This window comes from Caretta caretta, chromosome 5 (genome assembly GCF_965140235.1).
Source record: "Caretta caretta isolate rCarCar2 chromosome 5, rCarCar1.hap1, whole genome shotgun sequence".
NCBI classification, from domain to species: Eukaryota; Metazoa; Chordata; order Testudines; family Cheloniidae; genus Caretta; species Caretta caretta.
The window spans coordinates 95014605-95034994 of NC_134210.1; the positions used below are offsets into that span (position 1 = coordinate 95014605).

General features: G+C 40.0%; 1 protein-coding gene across 11 annotated transcripts in view; it reads right to left on the reverse strand.

The window, feature by feature from the left end:
- Positions 1 to 3639, reverse strand: part of TLE4 (TLE family member 4, transcriptional corepressor) — a 121230-nt gene extending 117591 nt beyond the window's left edge. For 5 of the 11 annotated variants that reach the window (XR_012668573.1, XR_012668572.1, XR_012668569.1 and 2 more), the window contains exons 1-3: positions 2670 to 3639; positions 1725 to 1822; positions 409 to 472 (exon numbers count right to left, since the gene is read on the reverse strand). Coding sequence is in view for 1 of the 11 variants with exons in the window: in XM_075128692.1 (XP_074984793.1) it covers positions 409 to 472; positions 1725 to 1822; positions 2670 to 2714 (207 nt within the window). In the remaining 10 variants the exon portion in view is untranslated. The remainder of the gene's footprint in view (positions 1 to 408; positions 473 to 1724; positions 1823 to 2669) is intronic. The other 6 variants (XR_012668577.1, XR_012668575.1, XR_012668574.1 and 3 more) reach the window with 2 other exon arrangements.
- Between the last annotated feature and the right edge of the window lie 16751 nt (positions 3640 to 20390).

A 20390-nucleotide genomic window follows, 5' to 3' on the forward strand; every position in this document is an offset into this window, starting at 1 on the left:
GATCTAAGGCTTCTAAAATTCTTGGTTCTGTCCCTTCATAAAAAGATAAATAAAGTAAATAAATAAAAAGGATTGACCTAAATCACATTATGGACAAATGACAGGAGTGGGAAGTAACAAAACAAAAAAAAGCAGCAAAAGCTATGCCTATTAATTCGGGTATGTCTTTAACAGACTAACAGGCTTCCTGTTAGTATTCCCATATACTTAAACACTGAAAGGCAAATCTGAAGGAGAAACGAATTTCTAAAAGCAGGTTATAAAACCCCCTGAAAGTAAGGGCTTATAATGGAAACACTGATGTAAACTCATCTGTAGCAGTGCTATCATCATAATCTATCTGAATGTATTTTTGTTTTGGTCCACAAAACTAAGACACATTTTGAATTTGTTATGCAGCTTGCTTACCATAACATAATGTCGCTGCATCTCTGTCTTCTCACTGGCAAGCTTCTCACATTCTAGCTTTAAACTGTTCAAGACATTAAAAAATAAAATAAATAAAATACATGAGTACAGTACTACATAATGCTAGTTTTACATCCTTTTGAACACACATTTACTTTCCTTTCGAGTCATCTTCTGCAAAATATAAATAAAAATGTAAGTCCAAGCTATTGTTTGTGGGTGGAGTCCTGTTAGTTTCCCCTTTCAACAAGTATTGTGCAAAATCCTCCTCTCATAAGCCAAATGTATATGGTACAGTATACATCAAAAATGTATCTTACTCTGAAAAAAGTAGATTGGTTCATAGAAAAATGCTTCTTATGAAGGTCAGTATCTATAATATTAAAAATGTAAAAAAAAAATCACCTACAAACACACACATAATTTAGTTACTTTGACTACCATCATTTTTGTAGGGAATGATGTCTTTTCAAGGGAAAAGCACTGTTTGTTTTTCTGTTGATGAAATTGTAAAGAAAATTTTGCACATCGTCCCATTGACATCAAAACCGTCTTTGGCTGTTTTGTTTTGAAAAGTGCACAAAACAATTTTGTGATAAGTCATTCCTCACTTGAAGAATAAAATGCTCTTCTACCCTAAAGCTAATTGACTAGTTCACCAGCTATGCTTCCAGGTTATCAGCACTCAACATTTCAGGGGAAGGCATGAAGGAGCTAGGTCAAGAGAAGAATACCAGAAGCAACCAAATGGCTTCCCTTGGCTTGATCCACCCCAAAAATAGAAAGGGGAAAAAAAAAAAAAAAGAAAGAAAACCACACTATTTCCAATATTTGACATTTGATTCTTCTAAGTCTCCAGCTTCAAAGCATTTTCTTAGTTGCTTCATCCTCCCAACTGCAGATCTTTTATTTATGTCTGGGCGTCCAACAGGACAAGTTTCATTCACTTGGAGGGAGACTCCCACATTTTAGATTAATTCTTCATCAGTTCTTAAGAGTCTCTGACAAAGTATTTTAACAACATGTTTCAATGAGACATTTGAAATCACAGTCACAGTATTTTGAAATCCCCCTCATCTAAACAGTCACAGCTCCAGACTATTGGAGAGGGGGAAATGTTGGTTTCCTGACACAGGTCTAGCAGGGCTGGGAACCTGTCTTTCCGCTTGGGAGGAGGCAAAAAAACAAAAACAACAAAAAACAACCCCCCAGACACCAAAAGCAATCCACACATGTTCACACCTTTGCAAATAAAACAAAAAAAAAGTGACAAGAGCTAAGCAAACACGAGGATCAGGGAAAGTAAACATCATTACCTGTGGTACTGAGCCTGTAAAAACTGAAACTCCTCCTTAATCCGATCGCAGGATTCGGAAATTGTGAATTTAAAGGGTTGAGCAGGCTGGTGCGGTGCCTAAAAATAATGATCATTATGAAAGGTTTTAATTATGCCTCATCTAAGCCAGTCCCAGAGACGCACACACACATGCCCAGCCCGGTGAGTTTAAGGGAGCTGGGTCACTCACACAGCAGTAAGGACGAAGGGTATTAAAACTCACCGACTTTACATACGCACGCACACACCAGTGTTTCCTCTTTGAAACATAAAAGTCCCTCGCCCTTTACGCACATACACAAGCCCGCTCCAGCCTTGCCCGCACCTTTACGGACCTCTAATAGAGGGAGGCAGTCATGTCTGGATCATCTGTCCCCATCCCCACCCACCAACCCTGTCAGGCTTGTGGAGCGGGTGCGGGGGTCTGTGACCCTACTGCTAAACTGGGGTGAATGTGGAGGGAGGGCGAAGAGATGAGGCAGAGGAGAGGAAATCGCAGGTCCCTCCGCGGGAGCTGCTGGAGAAGGAATACACTTTGGGGATAATAAGAATCAGATTAAGAGCTGGAACCCTCAGTCCCTCCTTCTCGCTTTAGTTTGCCTTTGACTCTGTAAAAGACCGGAGTGATCGTAACTACAAGCGGCAAAATCGTTACACTGGAGAGCCTGAAAAGCCAAAGACAACAATAAGAAAATGGCTACAACTCAATTGTTTCTCCCCCCTCTCCCCCTTTTTTCGTTTGCTTTCTCCAAGCAGGAGGCAAGCGGGCAGCGGGAGAAAGGCTGGCGTGGTGTATTGTGCTGATTGTTCCCAGTTGCAGCCCTCCCCCCTTCTCCTTTGGGGACCAAGGCTCAGGGCAGGGGGGGGGGGGAAACAAACCAGGAGCCACATTACAAGTGTCACCCCCCGCCTCGTGTCTACTCACCGGGTGTCTGGTTTGAGGATACATCTTGCTCAGATCGCGAATCATCCAAACCGATTTAGTTGGTGCTTTTGGCCAGAGCAGCTTGGTTCATTGGTTTTAATGGCAACAATGCAAAGGAGGAGGAGGAGGAGGAAAGGGCTGCCCGGCGCTAGTGCTCTGAGGAGCGTCTCCGGCTGCCCCCGAACTCCCCCGCCCGCGGGACTCGCGTGAACACACAAGAGGAGGGACGCGCGGCGGCGGCGGCGGCGGCTCTGTCCCCGGCCGAAGGGGACCGCTGCCACATTCCACAGGGGCTGTCACTCGCGGGCAGGCATGGTGGCGGCTGGAACGGCAGCTCCGGCGGCCCCTGTCCGGTCGGCAGAGCCCCGTGTCCTGGAGCTTCCTCACCCGCTACCCCAGCGTCCGGCAGGTCCCTCTCCCAAGGTCTCCGCGCTCGGCGGGTCCCTCTCCTAGCGCCCCACCGCTCCAAGGGGGTTTCTCCTCCCCCGCGAGCCGAGCCAGCCCCCTTAGACGGGGAGGAACGGAAGAAGACAAACTCCACTCGCCCCGGCTTCCGAATTCCGCCCCCCCAAAACACCCCTCTCGCAGCGTCTCCCGGCTGCAAACTTTTATGGGTCTCAATCGTTATCCCGTCCAAAAAAAGGGGGAAAAAAACCCTTTGTCGGAAGAGAAAAACTCCTGGTTGGAAAAAACTGTTGTCGGGTTTGCGCCTGGCTTTTTCTGCGCCTTGCACGGAGTCGCTGCTTTTCAAAGGTTCAAGTGCAGGAACCTTTTGTTGTGATGTTTCTCCTCTTTCCCATTCACCAGCTCGCCGCCCTCCCTCCCGCTTTTCCCAGCGCGGCCGGGGGGAAGAAACGCGCTCTTCTTCGCTGGTCTTTGCTGTTTCCCTCCTCGCCCCGCAAACTCCTGCAAGTCGCAGCCCCAAAACAGGATCGCCAAAGCCAGCAGCCACCGCCGCCTCCCCAGCGCCGCTCCGAGCAGCTCTAACAACGCGCTCTGGCGAGGTGACTTCTTTGACCAAATTTAGCAGCAGCAAATCATTAACATTCTGATACATATTCACAACCATCGGAAGACAAGGGGGCCGCGGGGCATCCTGGGAGTTGTCGTTTCAGCTGGGAGCTTCCCCCCCCCCGCCTAGCTTGCAAAGTGCAGTCAAAAAGACTGCAACGACCATCAGGCAAAGCGAGCCCTCCTTCCCCGCCCCCTCCCCGGAGCTACCCCCTCCTCTTGCTCCTCCCATGAAGGGCGTCGCCGGCGACCAATCAGCAGCGGCTACACATTAATCGCCGTTCTGTATTAATGCCCATCATTTCCCGGCTGACAAATGGGCGAGCGGGTCTGAGGAGGGTGTGCGGCTCAGGGCCGAGTCCCCACGTGGGGACCAGACGTCTCTCCGCGTGACAGCCAATCATGCTGCTTTATCCGATGGGCCACACCTCCATTTCCTCGCTCCTTCCCCCTGCCCGAGGTGGAGCTTTGAGATCGCTGACGTTTCATAGCGCCGGCGTTCGAACAGGGGAAACATTTGTTCAGCTGTCAATCAAAGTAACGTGGGGTGGCTGGGGCTGCTGCTGCTGCTGTATCTTGTGCGCTGGGTGGTGGCAGGAGAGAAGGTTTGGAGGGGGAAAGGGATGTGGTCGCCCTCTGTGCTCCCCCCTCCGTGCCACTCACTGCTGCTATATCACTCGCACCAGGAGGAATGCGGACTAATTAGGGGCCAGTGTCTCCTTAAAGAGACAAGCTCGGCCTTGTGTAACGTGCAGGGACCCCTGGTGAGACAAGAGAGGGAGGATCGCGCTGAGCCCACTTCTTTCAGCTCACATCAATTTTACGCGCCACTGGAGCTGGCGTAATTTTCATGTGAACGGGACTGAGTCGCTGCCCTGTTCGGAGCGAGAGAGGCGAGCGCTCGGGGAGCGGGGACAGCGAGGCGATCTGTTAATGTCAGGGTTCCAGGGGGTATCCCCCCTTCCGAGGGATCGAGCAAGATTCCCTCCCCCGAATGACTCGCGTCTAAATGGTTGGAATAGGCAGCCCCCGCTATCGTGAAGGCTGGTTTGAAATGATGCCTCTGGCAAATAGACTGTGGAGGGGGGACTTCTTCCTGCCTCGGCCATCGGAGAGAAGCAATGTTAAAACGATTCGGGTTTTCTTAAGTTTCTTTGTGCAGAGGAAATAGGAGAGAGTTGATAGCAGATTTTTTTGGCTTTAGCTGCTACGGTCCACGTCGCTATTAGGGACACTGACCCTGCAGTGATTACTCATCCAGTGGAAAAAATGGCATAGGCCTCCAAATCCACTATCACCCTGTGCAAAAAGAAGCATCTCCCATCGGCTGTACAGAGTTCTACAGTACTTCACAGCTGGATTCCAGTTACATCTGTGCCTCTCTGTTGCTCCTCTGTCCAGCGCAATAACCTAACACTGTTCAGCCCAGGGGGTGGAGACGGAAGTAGGCACTAGCTTCACGCAACTCAACATTGCAGCAGAGAGGATAATAGGAGGGTGGCAGGAACTGCATAGATAGATACCAAGTGTGCAGTGACAGGTTTCAGAGTAGCAGCTGTGTTAGTCTGTATTTGCAAAAAGAAAAGGAGTACTTGTGGCACCTTAGAGACTAACCAATTTATTTGAGCATAAGCTTTTGTGAGCTACAGCTCACTTCATCGGATGCATCATGTGTGCAGTGTTGTCCTCCTAGCCGTGTGAGTCCCAGGATATTACAGAGACCAGGTAGGTGACATAATATCTTTTATTGGATCAACTTCTGTTAGTAAGAGAGAGGAACTTTTGAGCTACACAGAGCTCTTTTTCAGCTCCCAGCACCAGAAGTTGGTCCAATAAAAGATACTACCTCACTCTTCTTGTCTCTCTAGATAAGTACTCGCCATACACACACTGTACAGCTCATGGGGGGCCCTATTCGTCATCAGTCGTACACTCCACAGCTTCATAGTTATAGATTTACGCTCTCATTACAAGGAAATCAATCACTTTTCTTCAGCTGTTGGAAGGATCTTGCTACCAAAAATGTACTAAGCTGTAAAATAAACTGTTGCAACATCTTTTATCCTGGGAAAAATAAATACACATGTGTTCTGACCATGTGTTACTTCTATGAGGCCTCATTTGCGTCTATGTTTTATTTTCAAAATTAAAGTTTATTTGGTGTTGCTTTTACAGATGCAGACATTGTTCTGGCTCAGTACTGTAGAATGCCTGTTGCATTTGACCGGAAGAGTGATGTGATGGTACAGAGAGACCCATGGATGTAGACGACTAACATATGATGGAAGATTCCAGATGTTCATAATAGGGTGCCAGGAGTCCACTGGGAAGCTGATCCTTTCCATTAGCAACCATAACCGTATGCATTTGAGTTTGATTTTTTTTTTTACAAGTATTCTAAAGAAACAATCCAAAACACTACATCTTAGGAAAGTTCTATTACAGCATTTTGCACCATAACAATGGCATACATTTGTATTTTTATATGGGTTGGTTTAGCTCATTCTTTCTTTAGTATTGAAGTAATGTGTCAATTGTTCAAAGTTCTCTTTGAGAAGCCTCATTTTACACTCTTGTCCTATACTTTTATTGCTGTAAATTATTTACATCAGGAATGCTCTGCCAGTGAAACAGGTTATAAAACTTATTTATGTCAAAGAAGGCAATCCCGCATCAATTAAAGTTTCCTACACTTACTTTTCTTCTGTACCTAATTATATGGTGTCCCATAATTGGGCTTTAGTAGGCTGAGACATATATGTTAGTCTCGTATATGTGCAACATTATTAAGGATTTCTTTCTGCAAGACTTCCTGATGTGAGTAATCCTTATTCATAAAAATAGTTCCATTGAAAGGAAGTTATTTTGGGCTACTCACATGAGTAAGGGGTACAGGTTCAGATTGTTAAACTGCCTACTTTAAAGACCCATTAACAATAATTTGTCAGGAATTTTTACATTGTTGTCAAATGGGAGCAGGATTACAACTTACTGAAGGCCTGATTTGTAAAGGTATTTAAGTGTCCAAAGATGCCGATAAGCACCTAATGGTCCCTAGGTGCTTTTAAAAATCCTAATAGGTGCCTATATACCCTCAGAAATCTGGCCCTGAGTGCCTCCTGCTAGTTGCTCAGCACCTTCAGTTCCCATTTAAATTAGGAGGCAGTCCTCATGTAGCAGGATCAAATACTCTAAAACAAGGATACATGGATGTCAATCCCACAAAAACTTACACAAGTGCTTACCTTTAATCACATGAGACATTACATATGCACATAAGTATTGCTAAGACAGACCACAGAGAGATTTATGGGCCTGACTGAGCAAAATTCTGAACCTGGTAGGTGATGAGTGTCCTCATCCTCCAATTTCTAGGATTAGACACTAAATCTGGAGAGGGGCTACGACAAATGTTAAAAAGTGAACACCAAATAGAAGACATTAAAATCTGAAAAGAACACCAGTTTTGCTTTGTTTTTTAAAAAATCCTCCATTTAGTTTGATGTCAGGTGTAGTGCTGTGATTTGAAACATTAAACTCCTTAGAAGGGCAGATGCACAGGTCCCTGTGATGGAAACAGGCCACTATATCTTTTTGTCAGAGTCGTTCACCAAAAATGATAATGATGATTGGCCAGCTTCTGCTCACATAACCTATTCACCATTCGTTTTCATTGGGGTTGTATGAATGGAAATAGGGCAGAATTTAGTTTGTTGTGTTTAAATTGTACTAGGCCCTGATTCTACAAAAGGTCATGTGCATGCTTAATTTAATGGGACCACTGACAATGTATAAAGTGAAGCATGTGCATAAGTTTTTGCAGGATCAGGGCCTAATTTTTCAACACATTGACAAAAATCTATGAAACTCGAAGCTGATACTGCATCATAACTTGCCATTTTAAAATGATGTAAATTATGATCAGAATGGCAGCGTCTCTTTGATTTTACAGATTTTGTCAATTCTGACAATCTTTAAATATAGATTTTTTTAAAATTTATAATTCCTTGTTTTTTTCTTCTTTTATGAAAAATCTTTTATGGTACGTGGTATAACTTGTATTATTTTCCAGAGAGTAGAGAAGGTAGTTTTTAAATGTATTATATATATTGCTAGAGAAAGATTTTTCAAAAGATTGCAAAAACTATTTAGGTAGTTTTATATGTACCAGGAGTTTTGATTGCCAGTGCAAAATCCTTATGAATTGCCATGCATGAATCAGCATTTGTTGTTTAATAATTTGTTGTTGCATTGTTTTGTTTAAAATTCCAAGAGTAGTTGGATCATATTATGAACTGATCGTTTGATTTCAGTCACTGGAGAGTCCTATGAGTTCTGAACTAGTCAACCTTTATTTACACTTACATTTTAAAATTAACAAAACAATTTGTATATTTTTTAAATTGTAGCTAAAATGAAAAATCACTTTCAGGCTAGGATTTTGTAGCCTAGTTTTAGCCTTTGTTGAACTTTTCTAGCTGAGTTATAAATTTAACAATATGTGTTTATCAGTGCCAAAGGACCCTTAAGTATGGGCCCAATCCTGAAGCTATTTTATAAGTAAACCCATGGACTTCATGTGAGTAATGGCTGCAGCTCAGATCTTGTGGCATCATGTTCCATACTGCTTTAATACCATTTATTTTGGGATCAAGTTACCAGATTAACATGGCTTCTTGGCTATGTAGCTCAGAAACACACACACACACACACACACACACACTTGCTAAATTGTTTGATAAATCAATTAGTGCCAAAGGCCTTGTGGTAAATCTTGTATTAGTCTACACATTTAAATACGCAATGTAACAATGTTATAAAAAATAAATTCAATGAGGTTTGCAATTGAATTGGCACCAGGTCCACAGTGTTAAAAACTTTAAATTATGGTAAGTGAGGGGTTTTCTTCCTAATAGAATTTAGCAGCATGACACCCCAGTTCTTGATTTTTTTACAGGTACTATGAAATGACCCTGTGTCAACAAGGTTTTAAAAGCTTCATGCCTATAGCATGAAATTAATTGTCAGTGGTTGTGAAGATACGAATTTACAGTACTTGATATTGTTGTGAATAATGTGATGATTCATGTGTTAACGATTTATAGGATTACTAGTCCAGAAAACACAAATCTTTGCAAGGGAGTCTAAATGTTATAAAACTCATTCTAAATAAGTTTTCAAACTCTCCTTTAGTTTTAACCGTGCTGCATTCCTATTTTTGTTTGAGCCTCCCATATGTGTAAACATTTTAGATCAATTGTCTTATTCTGTTGAATTCTCCAGATGCACTGACATTTCATTCTGTATGATGTAAAGCTTCAGTCTTTGCAAACAATACACTTCTGCATTTAAAGTATATCTACAAGTCATTTGCTTGCATGGTCTTGATATTTCCCTACTTAAGTAGGAAAACTCCCATTGAAGTCAATGGGAATTTTGCTCGCAGAGGGAATCCTGTATAGGGCCAATTTTGCATTAGTATAACCAGACAGATTTTGCAAAAACATACTTTGTTGAATACCTTTGACAAATATTTGAAATTATTAAAGTGATTTTTTCCCCACAAACATGATGTCTTCTTTGCTTCAGATGTATGCACTACAGTGAGGCTGCAGCTACTGTATATTGTTGGAGGGCAAAGCTCTCTTAGGATGAAATTTACTCCTCTGCAGAGGGCAAGCACAAGGCCTGTGCATCACTTAAATCCCACTTGAGGCTTCAAAACAGGGCTTAAGATATGAAAGATGCATAGGCCTTGCCATGGCCTTCCATGGGCCAGGGGATGAAGAGGGGAATCTCACCGTTAGGTCCCTCTTACAGTATTACAAAAAGAAAAGGAGTACTAGTGGCACCTTAGAGGCTAACCAATTTATTTGAGCATAAGCTTTCGTGAGCTACAGCTCACTTCATTGGATGCATTCAGTGGATGAATGTGAATGAATGAAATGAGTTTATGCTTAAATAAATTGGTTAATACAGACTAACACAGCTGCTACTCTGAAACCTACAGTATTACAATTGTACTGGGGACCCAGTTATCATGCTGTTGCTCGCTGACTTGGTTATAGAATGGTTTCAATCTGTAGTGTAAATGGGACTTTGACCCCATTACATGACCAGGCAAGGCAGGACATGACCAAAGGCTTTAGCCTAGTTAAACTATTGTTAGGATCAATCTACACTACGTATTGCAACCATGATGTAAGCATATTAAGGAACAATTCAACCTCAGTAGCTTATGTCTATCAATTCAGTTGAAGTGCTGGAGACAAATTTATTTTCATTGTCTAAGAAACTGATCACACAGGAATATGACTGTTTTACAAGAACTAGATTTAGGGCATAGTTAAGGCTCTGAAAGCCAGAGTCACACTGAGATGAAATAAATGCCCCATTCACATGGTCCTGCTTCCCACGAATTCTGCCTGAGCGTAAGAGGGGGAAGGACAATGCATCTAAGAGAAATGATGTAGAAAATATGTAACTTGGACTCTTACCCAGCGCTGGCATCCTGGTACTTGCCACAGCTTTGTTTCTTACCCAATCTTTAGGTGTTCAATACCATTGACAATGCTAGTGAGTGCTTGCAGTAGCATCACAGGATAAAGGAAAAGAGCTGTCTGTGCCCTCTTGCTATATAAGGCCCAATCCAACTCCCCCTGAAGTCAATGAATGCCTTTCCAGGCCCCACTGCACCCATAAGAAAACAATCATTATTTAGCCCTTGATATTGATCAGTTACTGTCTCAACCTAACAGATGTAACTAGGAATATAATACTTTGCGAATGAAATTTTGATTTAATCACATGCTTACACAGATTCTGTGGACAGTTCCCACCATTTTCCTAAATGTTTTGGGGACATAAAAAAAAAAAAGTCAGTGAAGGAGAGGTTCAGATAATCTATGGTGTGATTGGCTGTAAGCATTTCATAACCCATATTGAGATAAAAGAAAATATTGATTAAACAGATTTTTGTTAAATATGATTTAGATAATTCATACCATCAAAATTATTTAAATTAAAACCATTTCTGTTGTCATATGAGAGGTCACTGAAGTTTATAAATTCAAGATACTTTAAGTGTGCAGAAGGAAAGCTACACCAAAGGTAAGAGGTGTAAATTAAATATATATATATAAATATAATACTTCCTCAGTTTAATATTGGCTCTTTACATTGGCACCAGTGGATAAAATGAGGAAAAACAACAAGTATTATCTAGGACAACAAATTAAAAAACATGGAAATCGTTTTGGGAGCATGAATAAAAGTTTGAACTTCTCTTTCACACGGTGCATGCTGAAAATGTCCTGGTTTCTCTTAAAAGGTAAAGGCATCAATTTTCTTTAATCTTCAATTACATATTAAAGTTGACCTGCATGCTATAATTGTACTGCAGAGTCAGCAAATATAGTAGTTCGAGGAATAAGAAGTTCAGATACTGTATATAGTTGCAATGTGGAATAGTTTTATTTTACTTATTCTTGCCTTACGAATGAGAATCATGAACAAGAAAATATACATGCCTCTTTTTTATGGAGAGAAATATATTCTTTAAAAGAGTTTATATACAAAGCAGAGACTCATTGTTGAATACATATTTACTCTAGTAAGCAGGGGGGGATTCTAATTCTTTGACGTTGTTTTTGTCTGATGAACAACCAAACATCTTATTCTGTAAACACACTTTTAATTCCCCAACAATAGGAAGAATAATCACTATCTAGTTATTATTTATCAATACATTAAAACAGGAGGAAAGCTTTCTAGATAAATATCTCAGCTATCTTATTAACTTTCTGCTGTCTTTATAGCTTCAGGACAGATTTTAGTTATTAGTATATTTTAACACTAAATAGCCCCCCAAAGTCTTAGAACAGTCACCATTGTTTGGGGACTACCAAATTTCATTAAAATATGTCTTACGCTACAGCTTGCTGTACATCTGAAGGTGGTAAAATAGGTCCACATACAGCAGTTAGTGACTCTGCCTACATAGAAATATCCGTGGTAGGTGACAATCAGACCTTCAGAAAATGTTAAACTTGAAGCAGTTGTATACACATATTCCACTGAGGTGTAACAAATAGTGCTAGATCCCCAGCTATGCCAAAGCAGTGCCTGGCATATGTGGGGAGATTGTGGGGGCACTGGTGACTTTATGCCCCTTTCTGTCCTCCCTGTTCCCATGATTCTGGAGGCTGATGAAGATTGAACCAGTCCTTGGCACAAGTTAGAATGTTGTGCTCCAAAACTGCCCTTTCTTTTTCTGACACATTCTCTTACTCTCACTCCAGAATAGCCCTTGTGCTGAAGAGGGGGCCAGAAGTTAGAGCGCTATAAAGTGTAAGTGTAGCCAAGCCCTTAGACTATGCCAGCAGTATGCTATCTGTAGATTCTGTGAATTCTCAGGTACTGCCTAAAGGACATTTTTAGTTCCCTTTGCACCAGAGCTGAGCAAAGGGGACTCATGAAAGGCTGAGGATTGGGCCCAAATTCTAGATATGATTTACAGAGAGGGATAAATCCTGATCCCACAGAAATCAATGGTAAACTGTACTATTGACTTCTGTGGGATTGGAGTATGGAAATTTACAAACAACTAAATTTAAAGAGAGGGAAGAAGAGGAATACATTGTTATCTGAAAAGATCCTTGACACTTAGGTTGCATAGTGTGCAATGATCCCTAGTCTACATACTTTTATCAACAGCTCTCTCTGACACACACCCTTCTCCAAGGTAAACAATGTAGTGTTGCTACTGATAACTAATCCTTTTGGTGACATAACTGCATAAGTATCTGAAAGGTTTATTTAAGAAAAAAGAAATCAAAGTTTACATGAAGCCAAGATGATTTTGCTCTCAATTTACTCCCAGTGTAAATCTGAAGTAACTCCACTGACTTTAGTAGTGTTACTTTGGAATTATACTAGTGTAAATAAAGAGCAGAATGTGGCCCAAACTGTCTGGGTAGTTGGGAAATAAATCTGAGGAAATCTAAGTGTTTGTTTTCAAAACCCTTGTCAAAGGGATTGGATTGGATGTGAGAGGGCTGAAAACAAAACAAGGGGTAGTTTACTAAACAAACCTTCCTTCTGCTGGTAACAACTGAAAGAGTGCCTGCCCTATCAGAGTCCCTATCAGGAAGGGGAGTGCTAGAGGAAAACATAAGATCATCAATGAAATAGAATCCTTTAACAACAGTCACTTCCTGCAGTCAAAACCAGGCTAGCATTTGGCTTCTTCCACTGAAAATTACTGGTCTGGAGCCAAACAAGGAAAAAGTAATTGATAATCTAGTTTTTCAGGACCCACCCATCCATCAAATGTGTCACTCCTCCATAATACTTTATTTCCCTTTTGAACAAAGATCTTTAATATTCATTGTGTGCACTTAAAAACAAAGTGTCCTTGTGCTGGTTTATAATGATTCTCTTTTAGTTTGGGTTTGTTTTGTTATTTAATTACATTCCCTTCTATCTTGCATTTTTGTCCAGATAGATGCTGGAAATTTCTGCTGTTCTTAAACAAAGAATCTTTGTGCTGTATCAGCTTGCATTTTCCTTGGATTGTGTTGTGCTGGTGTCTTTTCACTGACTTCAGCACTGGAGTATTGTAGCCATAGCTTCACTAAGTAGACTGTAACAAACAGATTCATTGGCCCTTTCTCTATTCTGCATCTTATTAACTGATCTGTGGGAAAAGCTCTTTAGGTTGGTAAGGCATATGAGCTATTACAAACAATAAATTAACCTTAACTAGAGAAAGCTTTAAGACTCCTAATACAGTAAACCAGTTGAGAAAGCAGTTTCTAAAAAGCTCTTTACCTACGAAGACATCTACATTTCAGATGGCATTTTGTTAAAGTTCATCATACTGATCTTTGCCATCAGCCTTACATTTATGTCTTTACTGACTAAAGATTTGAGGAATATTCTATATTTCCTTGATACCAAATAGCAAAGTGGAAGCTAACATACTGAAAACCATTCAATAAACCTGTCAAGTTATAAGATTGTTATTTAATTTGTGATACTTTTCCTTTGCTCAATTAGATTTTTTAAAAAAGCAAAGCGAGATCTATATTAATCTGAATTAGAGGACCTTGTTCACAATTTTTTGACCAATTTTACAGGGGCTGCTAATGATAACCCTCAAATTACAGACTACTCTTGTTAAGAAAGCAAATTCTGTGCAGCTAATTAATCCACAAAGAAGTGGTTGGGACTTTAATGTCTTTATACTGTATTTTATAGTATTAAATATTAGGTCTTACTACTGTGTGCAGAGAAAATCCTACATACCACTAGTGACCCAGAATGAACACTACATCCTGAACTGAAAGTAATGTGGGTGCACAAATGCTGCTCTTGCAATGGGAGGGTTCTGGGAGAGCTATGGGGCTTCTGTGTGGCCTAGAGACATCCAGGGTCCCGCTGCATGTGGTGTTTCACCACTCACTAATTCAAGATCTGGAAAGAGTAAGGCTGTGTGTGTGGTATTCTAACCCATTGTTTTACATGTGTGGTGATTCTGTAGTTATACTTATTTAATTTGATAGGTTTCATTCAAATTTAGTTAGGTTTCAGAGTAGCAGCCGTGTTAGTCTGTATTCGCAAAAAGAAAAGGAGTTCTTGTGGCACCTTAGAGACTTCATCCGATGCACTTCATCCGATGAAGTGAGCTGTAGCTCACAAAAGCTTATGCTCAAATAAATTGGTTAGTCTCTAAGGAGCCACAGGTACTCCTTTTCAAATTTAGTTAGTTATCAGGTGAAAATTACAGTAACAGCCCCAGCCCCTCTCCAAGAAAGATTTTTAGCCTTTTAAAATCCTCTGCTAAATGCATCCGATGAAGTGAGCTGTAGCTCACGAAAGCTTATGCTCATATAAATTGGTTAGTCGCTAAGGTGCCACAAGTCCTCCTTTTCTTTTTGCGAATACAGACTAACACGGCTGCTACTCTGAAACCACTCTAGGACTGCTTCAGAGAAGATGTTAAACTTGCAGCCTCAGGTAACCATAGGATTGATCCATGTAAGCATTTGGTGTAAACATTTAATCAGAGACTGAGTGTTGTTTAAGTTTTAAAGCAGGTAGATAATGGAAATTCAAACTATATTGACAACTCTGCTACTGACTCACTGTCTGACCTTGGGCAATTCACTTAATATTATTCAATTTCCCCATAGGTAAGTGTAAGAAGGCTCCCCTAACTATTGGTAAGCTATTACCAACAGGAGAGTGGGTTTGTGTGTGTGTTGGGGGTGGAGTGGGGAGAAAACCTGGATTTGTGCTGGAAATGGCCCAATTTGATTATCATACGCATTGTAAGGAGATTGATCACTTTAGATAAGCTATTACCAGCAGGAGAGTGGGGTGGGGGGAGAGAAAACCTTTTGTAGTGGTAAATACCCATTTTTTCATGCTTTGTGTGTATAAAAAGATCTTTCAGAGGAACAGCCGTGTTAGTCTGTATTCGCAAAAAGAAAAGGAGTACTTGTGGCACCTTAGAGACTAACCAATTTATTTGAGCATGAGCTTTCGTGAGCCACAGCTCACTTCATCATCTGATGAAGTGAGCTGTGGCTCACGAAAGCTCATGCTCAAATAAATTGGTTAGTCTCTAAGGTGCCACAAGTACTCCTTTTTTTAAAAAGATCTTCTGTACTTTCCACAGTATGCATCCGATGAAGTGAGCTGTAGCTCACGAACGTTTATGGTCAAATAAATTGGTTAGTCTCTAAGGTGCCACAAGTACTCCTTTTCTTTTTGCAAATACAGACTAATGCGGCTGTTACTCTGACACCTCCCCTAACTTTGTGAATTAATATTTGAAACTATTAAACATAATTATTTAATCATTATTTATTACATCTTATAAAGAAGATTAGCACATACAAATCCAGGAATTGCTGCAAATAACTTAGATTAGTCAGCCTGATAGCTTTTACAAAATTGCTTGAGATTCCCCTTAAGCTGAAATCCTCATACAGCTACCACTCTAAGACCAGGTTTGGCAGTCTCTGTGAAGCTAGAAGAACCTAAGAATTGTATAATAATTGTAAAAAGTAGGCCTTGATTCAGCAAAGTAATTACTCATGCGTAGTCCCATTGACTTCAACAGACCTGCTCACAAATCTGTGTTTAAATGCTTTACTGGCCTGCAAAGCCTGTCTTTTAAAACCTTGATTTTGGTATTTATGTCTTAATCCCGTTTACATCATCAGCTGATTTAGGAATTTTTGCTCCCACTGAAGTCATTGACATTAATTTCACAGATTTCAATGGAAGTGGGATTTGGACTATTACATATCTGAATATTTACATATTATCTTATTTTGTTATCTAAACATTCCAAATACTTACATGTACCATACAGATTATTAGAGATCATATTTAACATTTGACTTTTCCAAAGATAGAGGGCCAAATCCTAAATTGGTGTAAATTGTCATGGTTCAATTGACTTCAGTGCAGCAATGCTGATTTACACCATCTGGTCCATAATCTATAATCACTTTTAATGTAATAGTCAGCAATTGTAATGTTCATATTAGGGCTGTCAAGTGACTAAAAAAATTAATCACGATTAATCGCACTGTTAAAAATTAATAGAATACAGAGTTTTAAATATTTTTGGATGTTTTCTACATTTTCAAATATATTGATTTCAATTAAAACATAGAATACAAAGTGCACAGTGCTCACTTTATATTTATTTTTAATTACAAGTATTTACACTGTAAAAAAAACAAAAGAAATAGTATTTTTCAATTCACCTAATACAAGTACTGTAGTGCAATCACTTTTTCATGAAAGATGAACTTACAAATGTAGAATTATGTACAAAAAACTGCATTCAAAAATAAAACAATGTAAAATTTTAGAGGCTGCAAATCCTCTCAGTCCTACTTCTTGTTCAGCCAATCACTCAGATGAACAAGTTTGTTTACATTTGCAGGGAGATAATGCTGCCTGCTTTTTGTTTACAATGTCACCTGAAAGTGAGAACAGGCATTCACATGGCACTGTTTTAGCCGGCATTACAAGATATTTATGTTCCAGATGCACTAAAGATTCATATGTTCCTTCATGCTTCAAACACCATTCCAGGGGACATGGGTCCATGCTGATGATGGCTTCTGCTCGATAACAATCCAAAGAAGTACGGACCCATGCATGTTCATTTTCATTATCTGAGTCAGATGGTGGTTTGGATTCTGTAGTTTCCGCATCAGAGTGTTGCTTTTTAAAGACTTCTGTTTGGTATATTTATGTATATCTGGTACATAAATAACTTGTAATGCCATCTACAAAAGAGCCAAGGAAATGCCTTGGCTACTAGTTACTAGTGACATTATAAATAAAAAGAGGGCAGCATTATCTCCTGTAAATGTAAAGAAACTTGTTACTCTCTTAGTGATTGGCTGAAAAAGAAGTAGGACTGAGTGGACTGGTAGGGTCTGAAGTTTTACATTATTTTGTTTTTGAGTTCAGTTATGTAACAAAAACTATCTGCATTTGTAAGTTGCATTTGTTTATCATTTTTACAGTGCAAATATTTATAATCAAAAATATACACTTTGATTTCAATTACAACACATAATACAATATGTATGAAAATGTAGAAAAACATCCAAAATATTTTATAAATTTCAATTGGTATTCTATTGTTTAGCAGTGTGATTAAGACTGCAATTAATAGCGATTAATTCTTGTAATAGCGATTAAATTTTTTGAGTTAATCATGTGAGTTAACTGCAATTAATCAACAGCCCTAGTTCATACATATTATATAAGAAGTGTACATAGAAATATACAAGATCACCACATCTCCCAGTTGCAGACAGGATTCAGATTAACCACGTCAAATGAATTGCAAGACTACTTCTTTAGGTAAAAGGCACTATTATCTTGCAGTGTCAGGCTCAATCTGTACTTTAGGATTGAAAAAAGGGCTATGTTATTAAAACAGGGTTTCCATACAGGTAATACAGGGTTTCCATACAGGTAATCAAAAAATCTTTGAACACTCATAAAATTCCTAAGGTATAGTTAAGAACAGGTTAGGATAATGTGTAGCAATGACGCCGTATTTTAAGTACCTAAAATTATGTGATATACACTCATCTAACGTTTTATCCTGCACCATTCCACACAGAGTACACAGATAGTGGTCTGAAATTGACTATGAAAGTTTGACATTCTAAATAATGTGATATATTTATGATATGGTTGGCTTTACTTGTGTCTTGTGGAATGGGAAAAGAAAGGCAGAGCAATGAACATCTGTTATACAGAAGTATATGTATCTGAAAGATGCCACACCTTTAAATAACCACATTAAAATACTGATAGCTCAGTTTGCTGTAGGCAATTTTTACATCTTTTGGATTAGCTCTGAGGAATGTTGTATTTACACTTTATATGACAATTTAGTTTGTTAGAAAATATGTTCACTATGGCAGCAAGGAATAAGAATTTGTTTTAGCCTTTTGGGAAACCAGTTTTTATTACTATTATCCTTAAACACAGAACTTCACTTAAAAACAGAATAATTTTTTTTCCAATAGCAAGTTCATTTGAATGTTTTGATTTATCAAAACATTTTATGTTTACTTAAAAAACACATTTTCTGCTCCCTGGAGAAGTCCATAATGTGCTCTGTGAAAATTGAGCATCAGAAAAAAAGTGTAGTCAAATGACAGAGTAAAATTCAGAAGAAACTGCTCAAGCTTTCCTTTTGAAGAGAGGCATGTTGCTGAACTTTAGAGTGTATGTATCTATACATGTATGTTATAAGAGGGGATCTGAATAGGATATACAATAATTCACATATATAGAATCTTTCATGCAAAGATCAAAGTCTTATCTTAAAATAGTAATATCTTAGAGATCTTAAATTAAAGATCACACTGAATAACTGACTCCTTGATCAGATCAACTGATTTCAATGAAACTCTCTGAGGAGTAAGGAACTACTAAACTTGAACAAAGGTGTCACAATCTGTCTTTTAATTATTTATTCTCATAATACCCTAATAAGTTAGGTCTGCTACATAATCTGTTCCACCTTGTACTTAGCTGTGACACTCCGATTATGTTTCCCAGACCGGAAGAGGAGCTCTGTTAAGCTTGAAAGCTTGTGTCTCTAACTAACAGAAGTTAGTCCAATAAACGATACATCACCCACCTTGTATCTCATACACACAGACACTCTGAGTCAGGAATCAGGGCCTGAGCCAGAGGCAGTCTCTGGGAAACCTAACGAGTTCAGCTGACCTGTAGCAGACTGCCTGACTTGCTACACTGCCTAATTGGTGGGAAGAATCACAGGCCAGCTCTCAAGTCCACCAGAAGCAGAAGTTTGGTGGCTGGTTAAAGCATTTGCCCATGGTTGTGATAGCTTCTGCTGGTTCTCAGCTTTGTCCCTGCCTTGCCTCACGTCAAGTAATCCCAGCTCTGACTCTTGGCTCCGATTCCTGGCTGACTGACTCTGGCTTCAACCACTAGGCCTGACTGCCTGCATCCCAGTCTCTGACACACATATGAATGACTTAACCCATCACTGGGGAAGCAGTTGTTTACTAATGCACAGTAAATCCACCCAAACAGATTTGGCCAGGAAGTGAAGAATAATTGAAATTGTACAGGGAATTTAGAGAGGCACAATGCAATTATTCTTACTGAAATATGGCCAGGAAACTGGCCTCCTCTTATTAAAAATGTCTGATGGATTTTATTCCTTGTCTACATAGGCAGTACTATTGTTTTAGAATGCTTTAAAGATATCTTTCGCTCTCAGATTAAACAGGCTGCCTGCTAGTGTGGGCCAAACATAAATGTTTTAAAAACAGGCATGCCTAGTCTGCAGTGGTCTTTCATCTTGTATTTAAACTGGGATACTCGTTTAAACACAGCTCCACTGAAAGATTTTCAGTGCCACTGTAGACAGGCTTAAAGGAAGACACGTGGTCAGGACTGCAGTTTTGTCTTCCTTCTGAAGGTGGATGGGCTATACACACCATGGGAGATATCTTTACTGCACCAAACATTGATCAAGCCAGTTGAACTCCTCCCAGTGTAAAGTCCTCCATGTGGGAGGCTGCAATGGGAAAGGTGGCCCATTGCAACCATTTTCTCTTTGAGGGACTTGTAGGCAGGCAGCGCAGCCCAACATGTGGATGGTGCTGAACAGAACAGGGGCATGGCCAGAAAATGCACATTCTCAGGGCAGCTTCTCCTTTTGGGGTTCATATGAAAAAATTAAAAAAATCCACCATCTTGGATGCAGTGATATTCCAATAACACCTACATACGCCAACAGAACTGAATCTAGCTCACAATGGTGTTCAGTTAAACTCCACTGACAACCGCTTCTTCAGACTTACTCGTCACACAATCAATGCTGATATAGAACAAGGAAGGTGACAGAATAAAGCATTGCCAAACTTCTGTGGAATTAGAAAGCCATACCATATATCTGCCATTGACTTGAGTACAGCTTTCCATTCTATGGACTAGAATACAGAAATTATTTAATGGCTGTCCCTTGCTCAGTTCACCAAGCCAAAAGCAGTTTCCTCAATCTAATCCAGATTCTTGTCCAGGAATTTGTCCTGCATTTATCAATGTAATACAGAATCTGAGTGCCTCTGTGATATCTACATGCACCTCTATGGAGTGCAATCAGACTTCTACCAT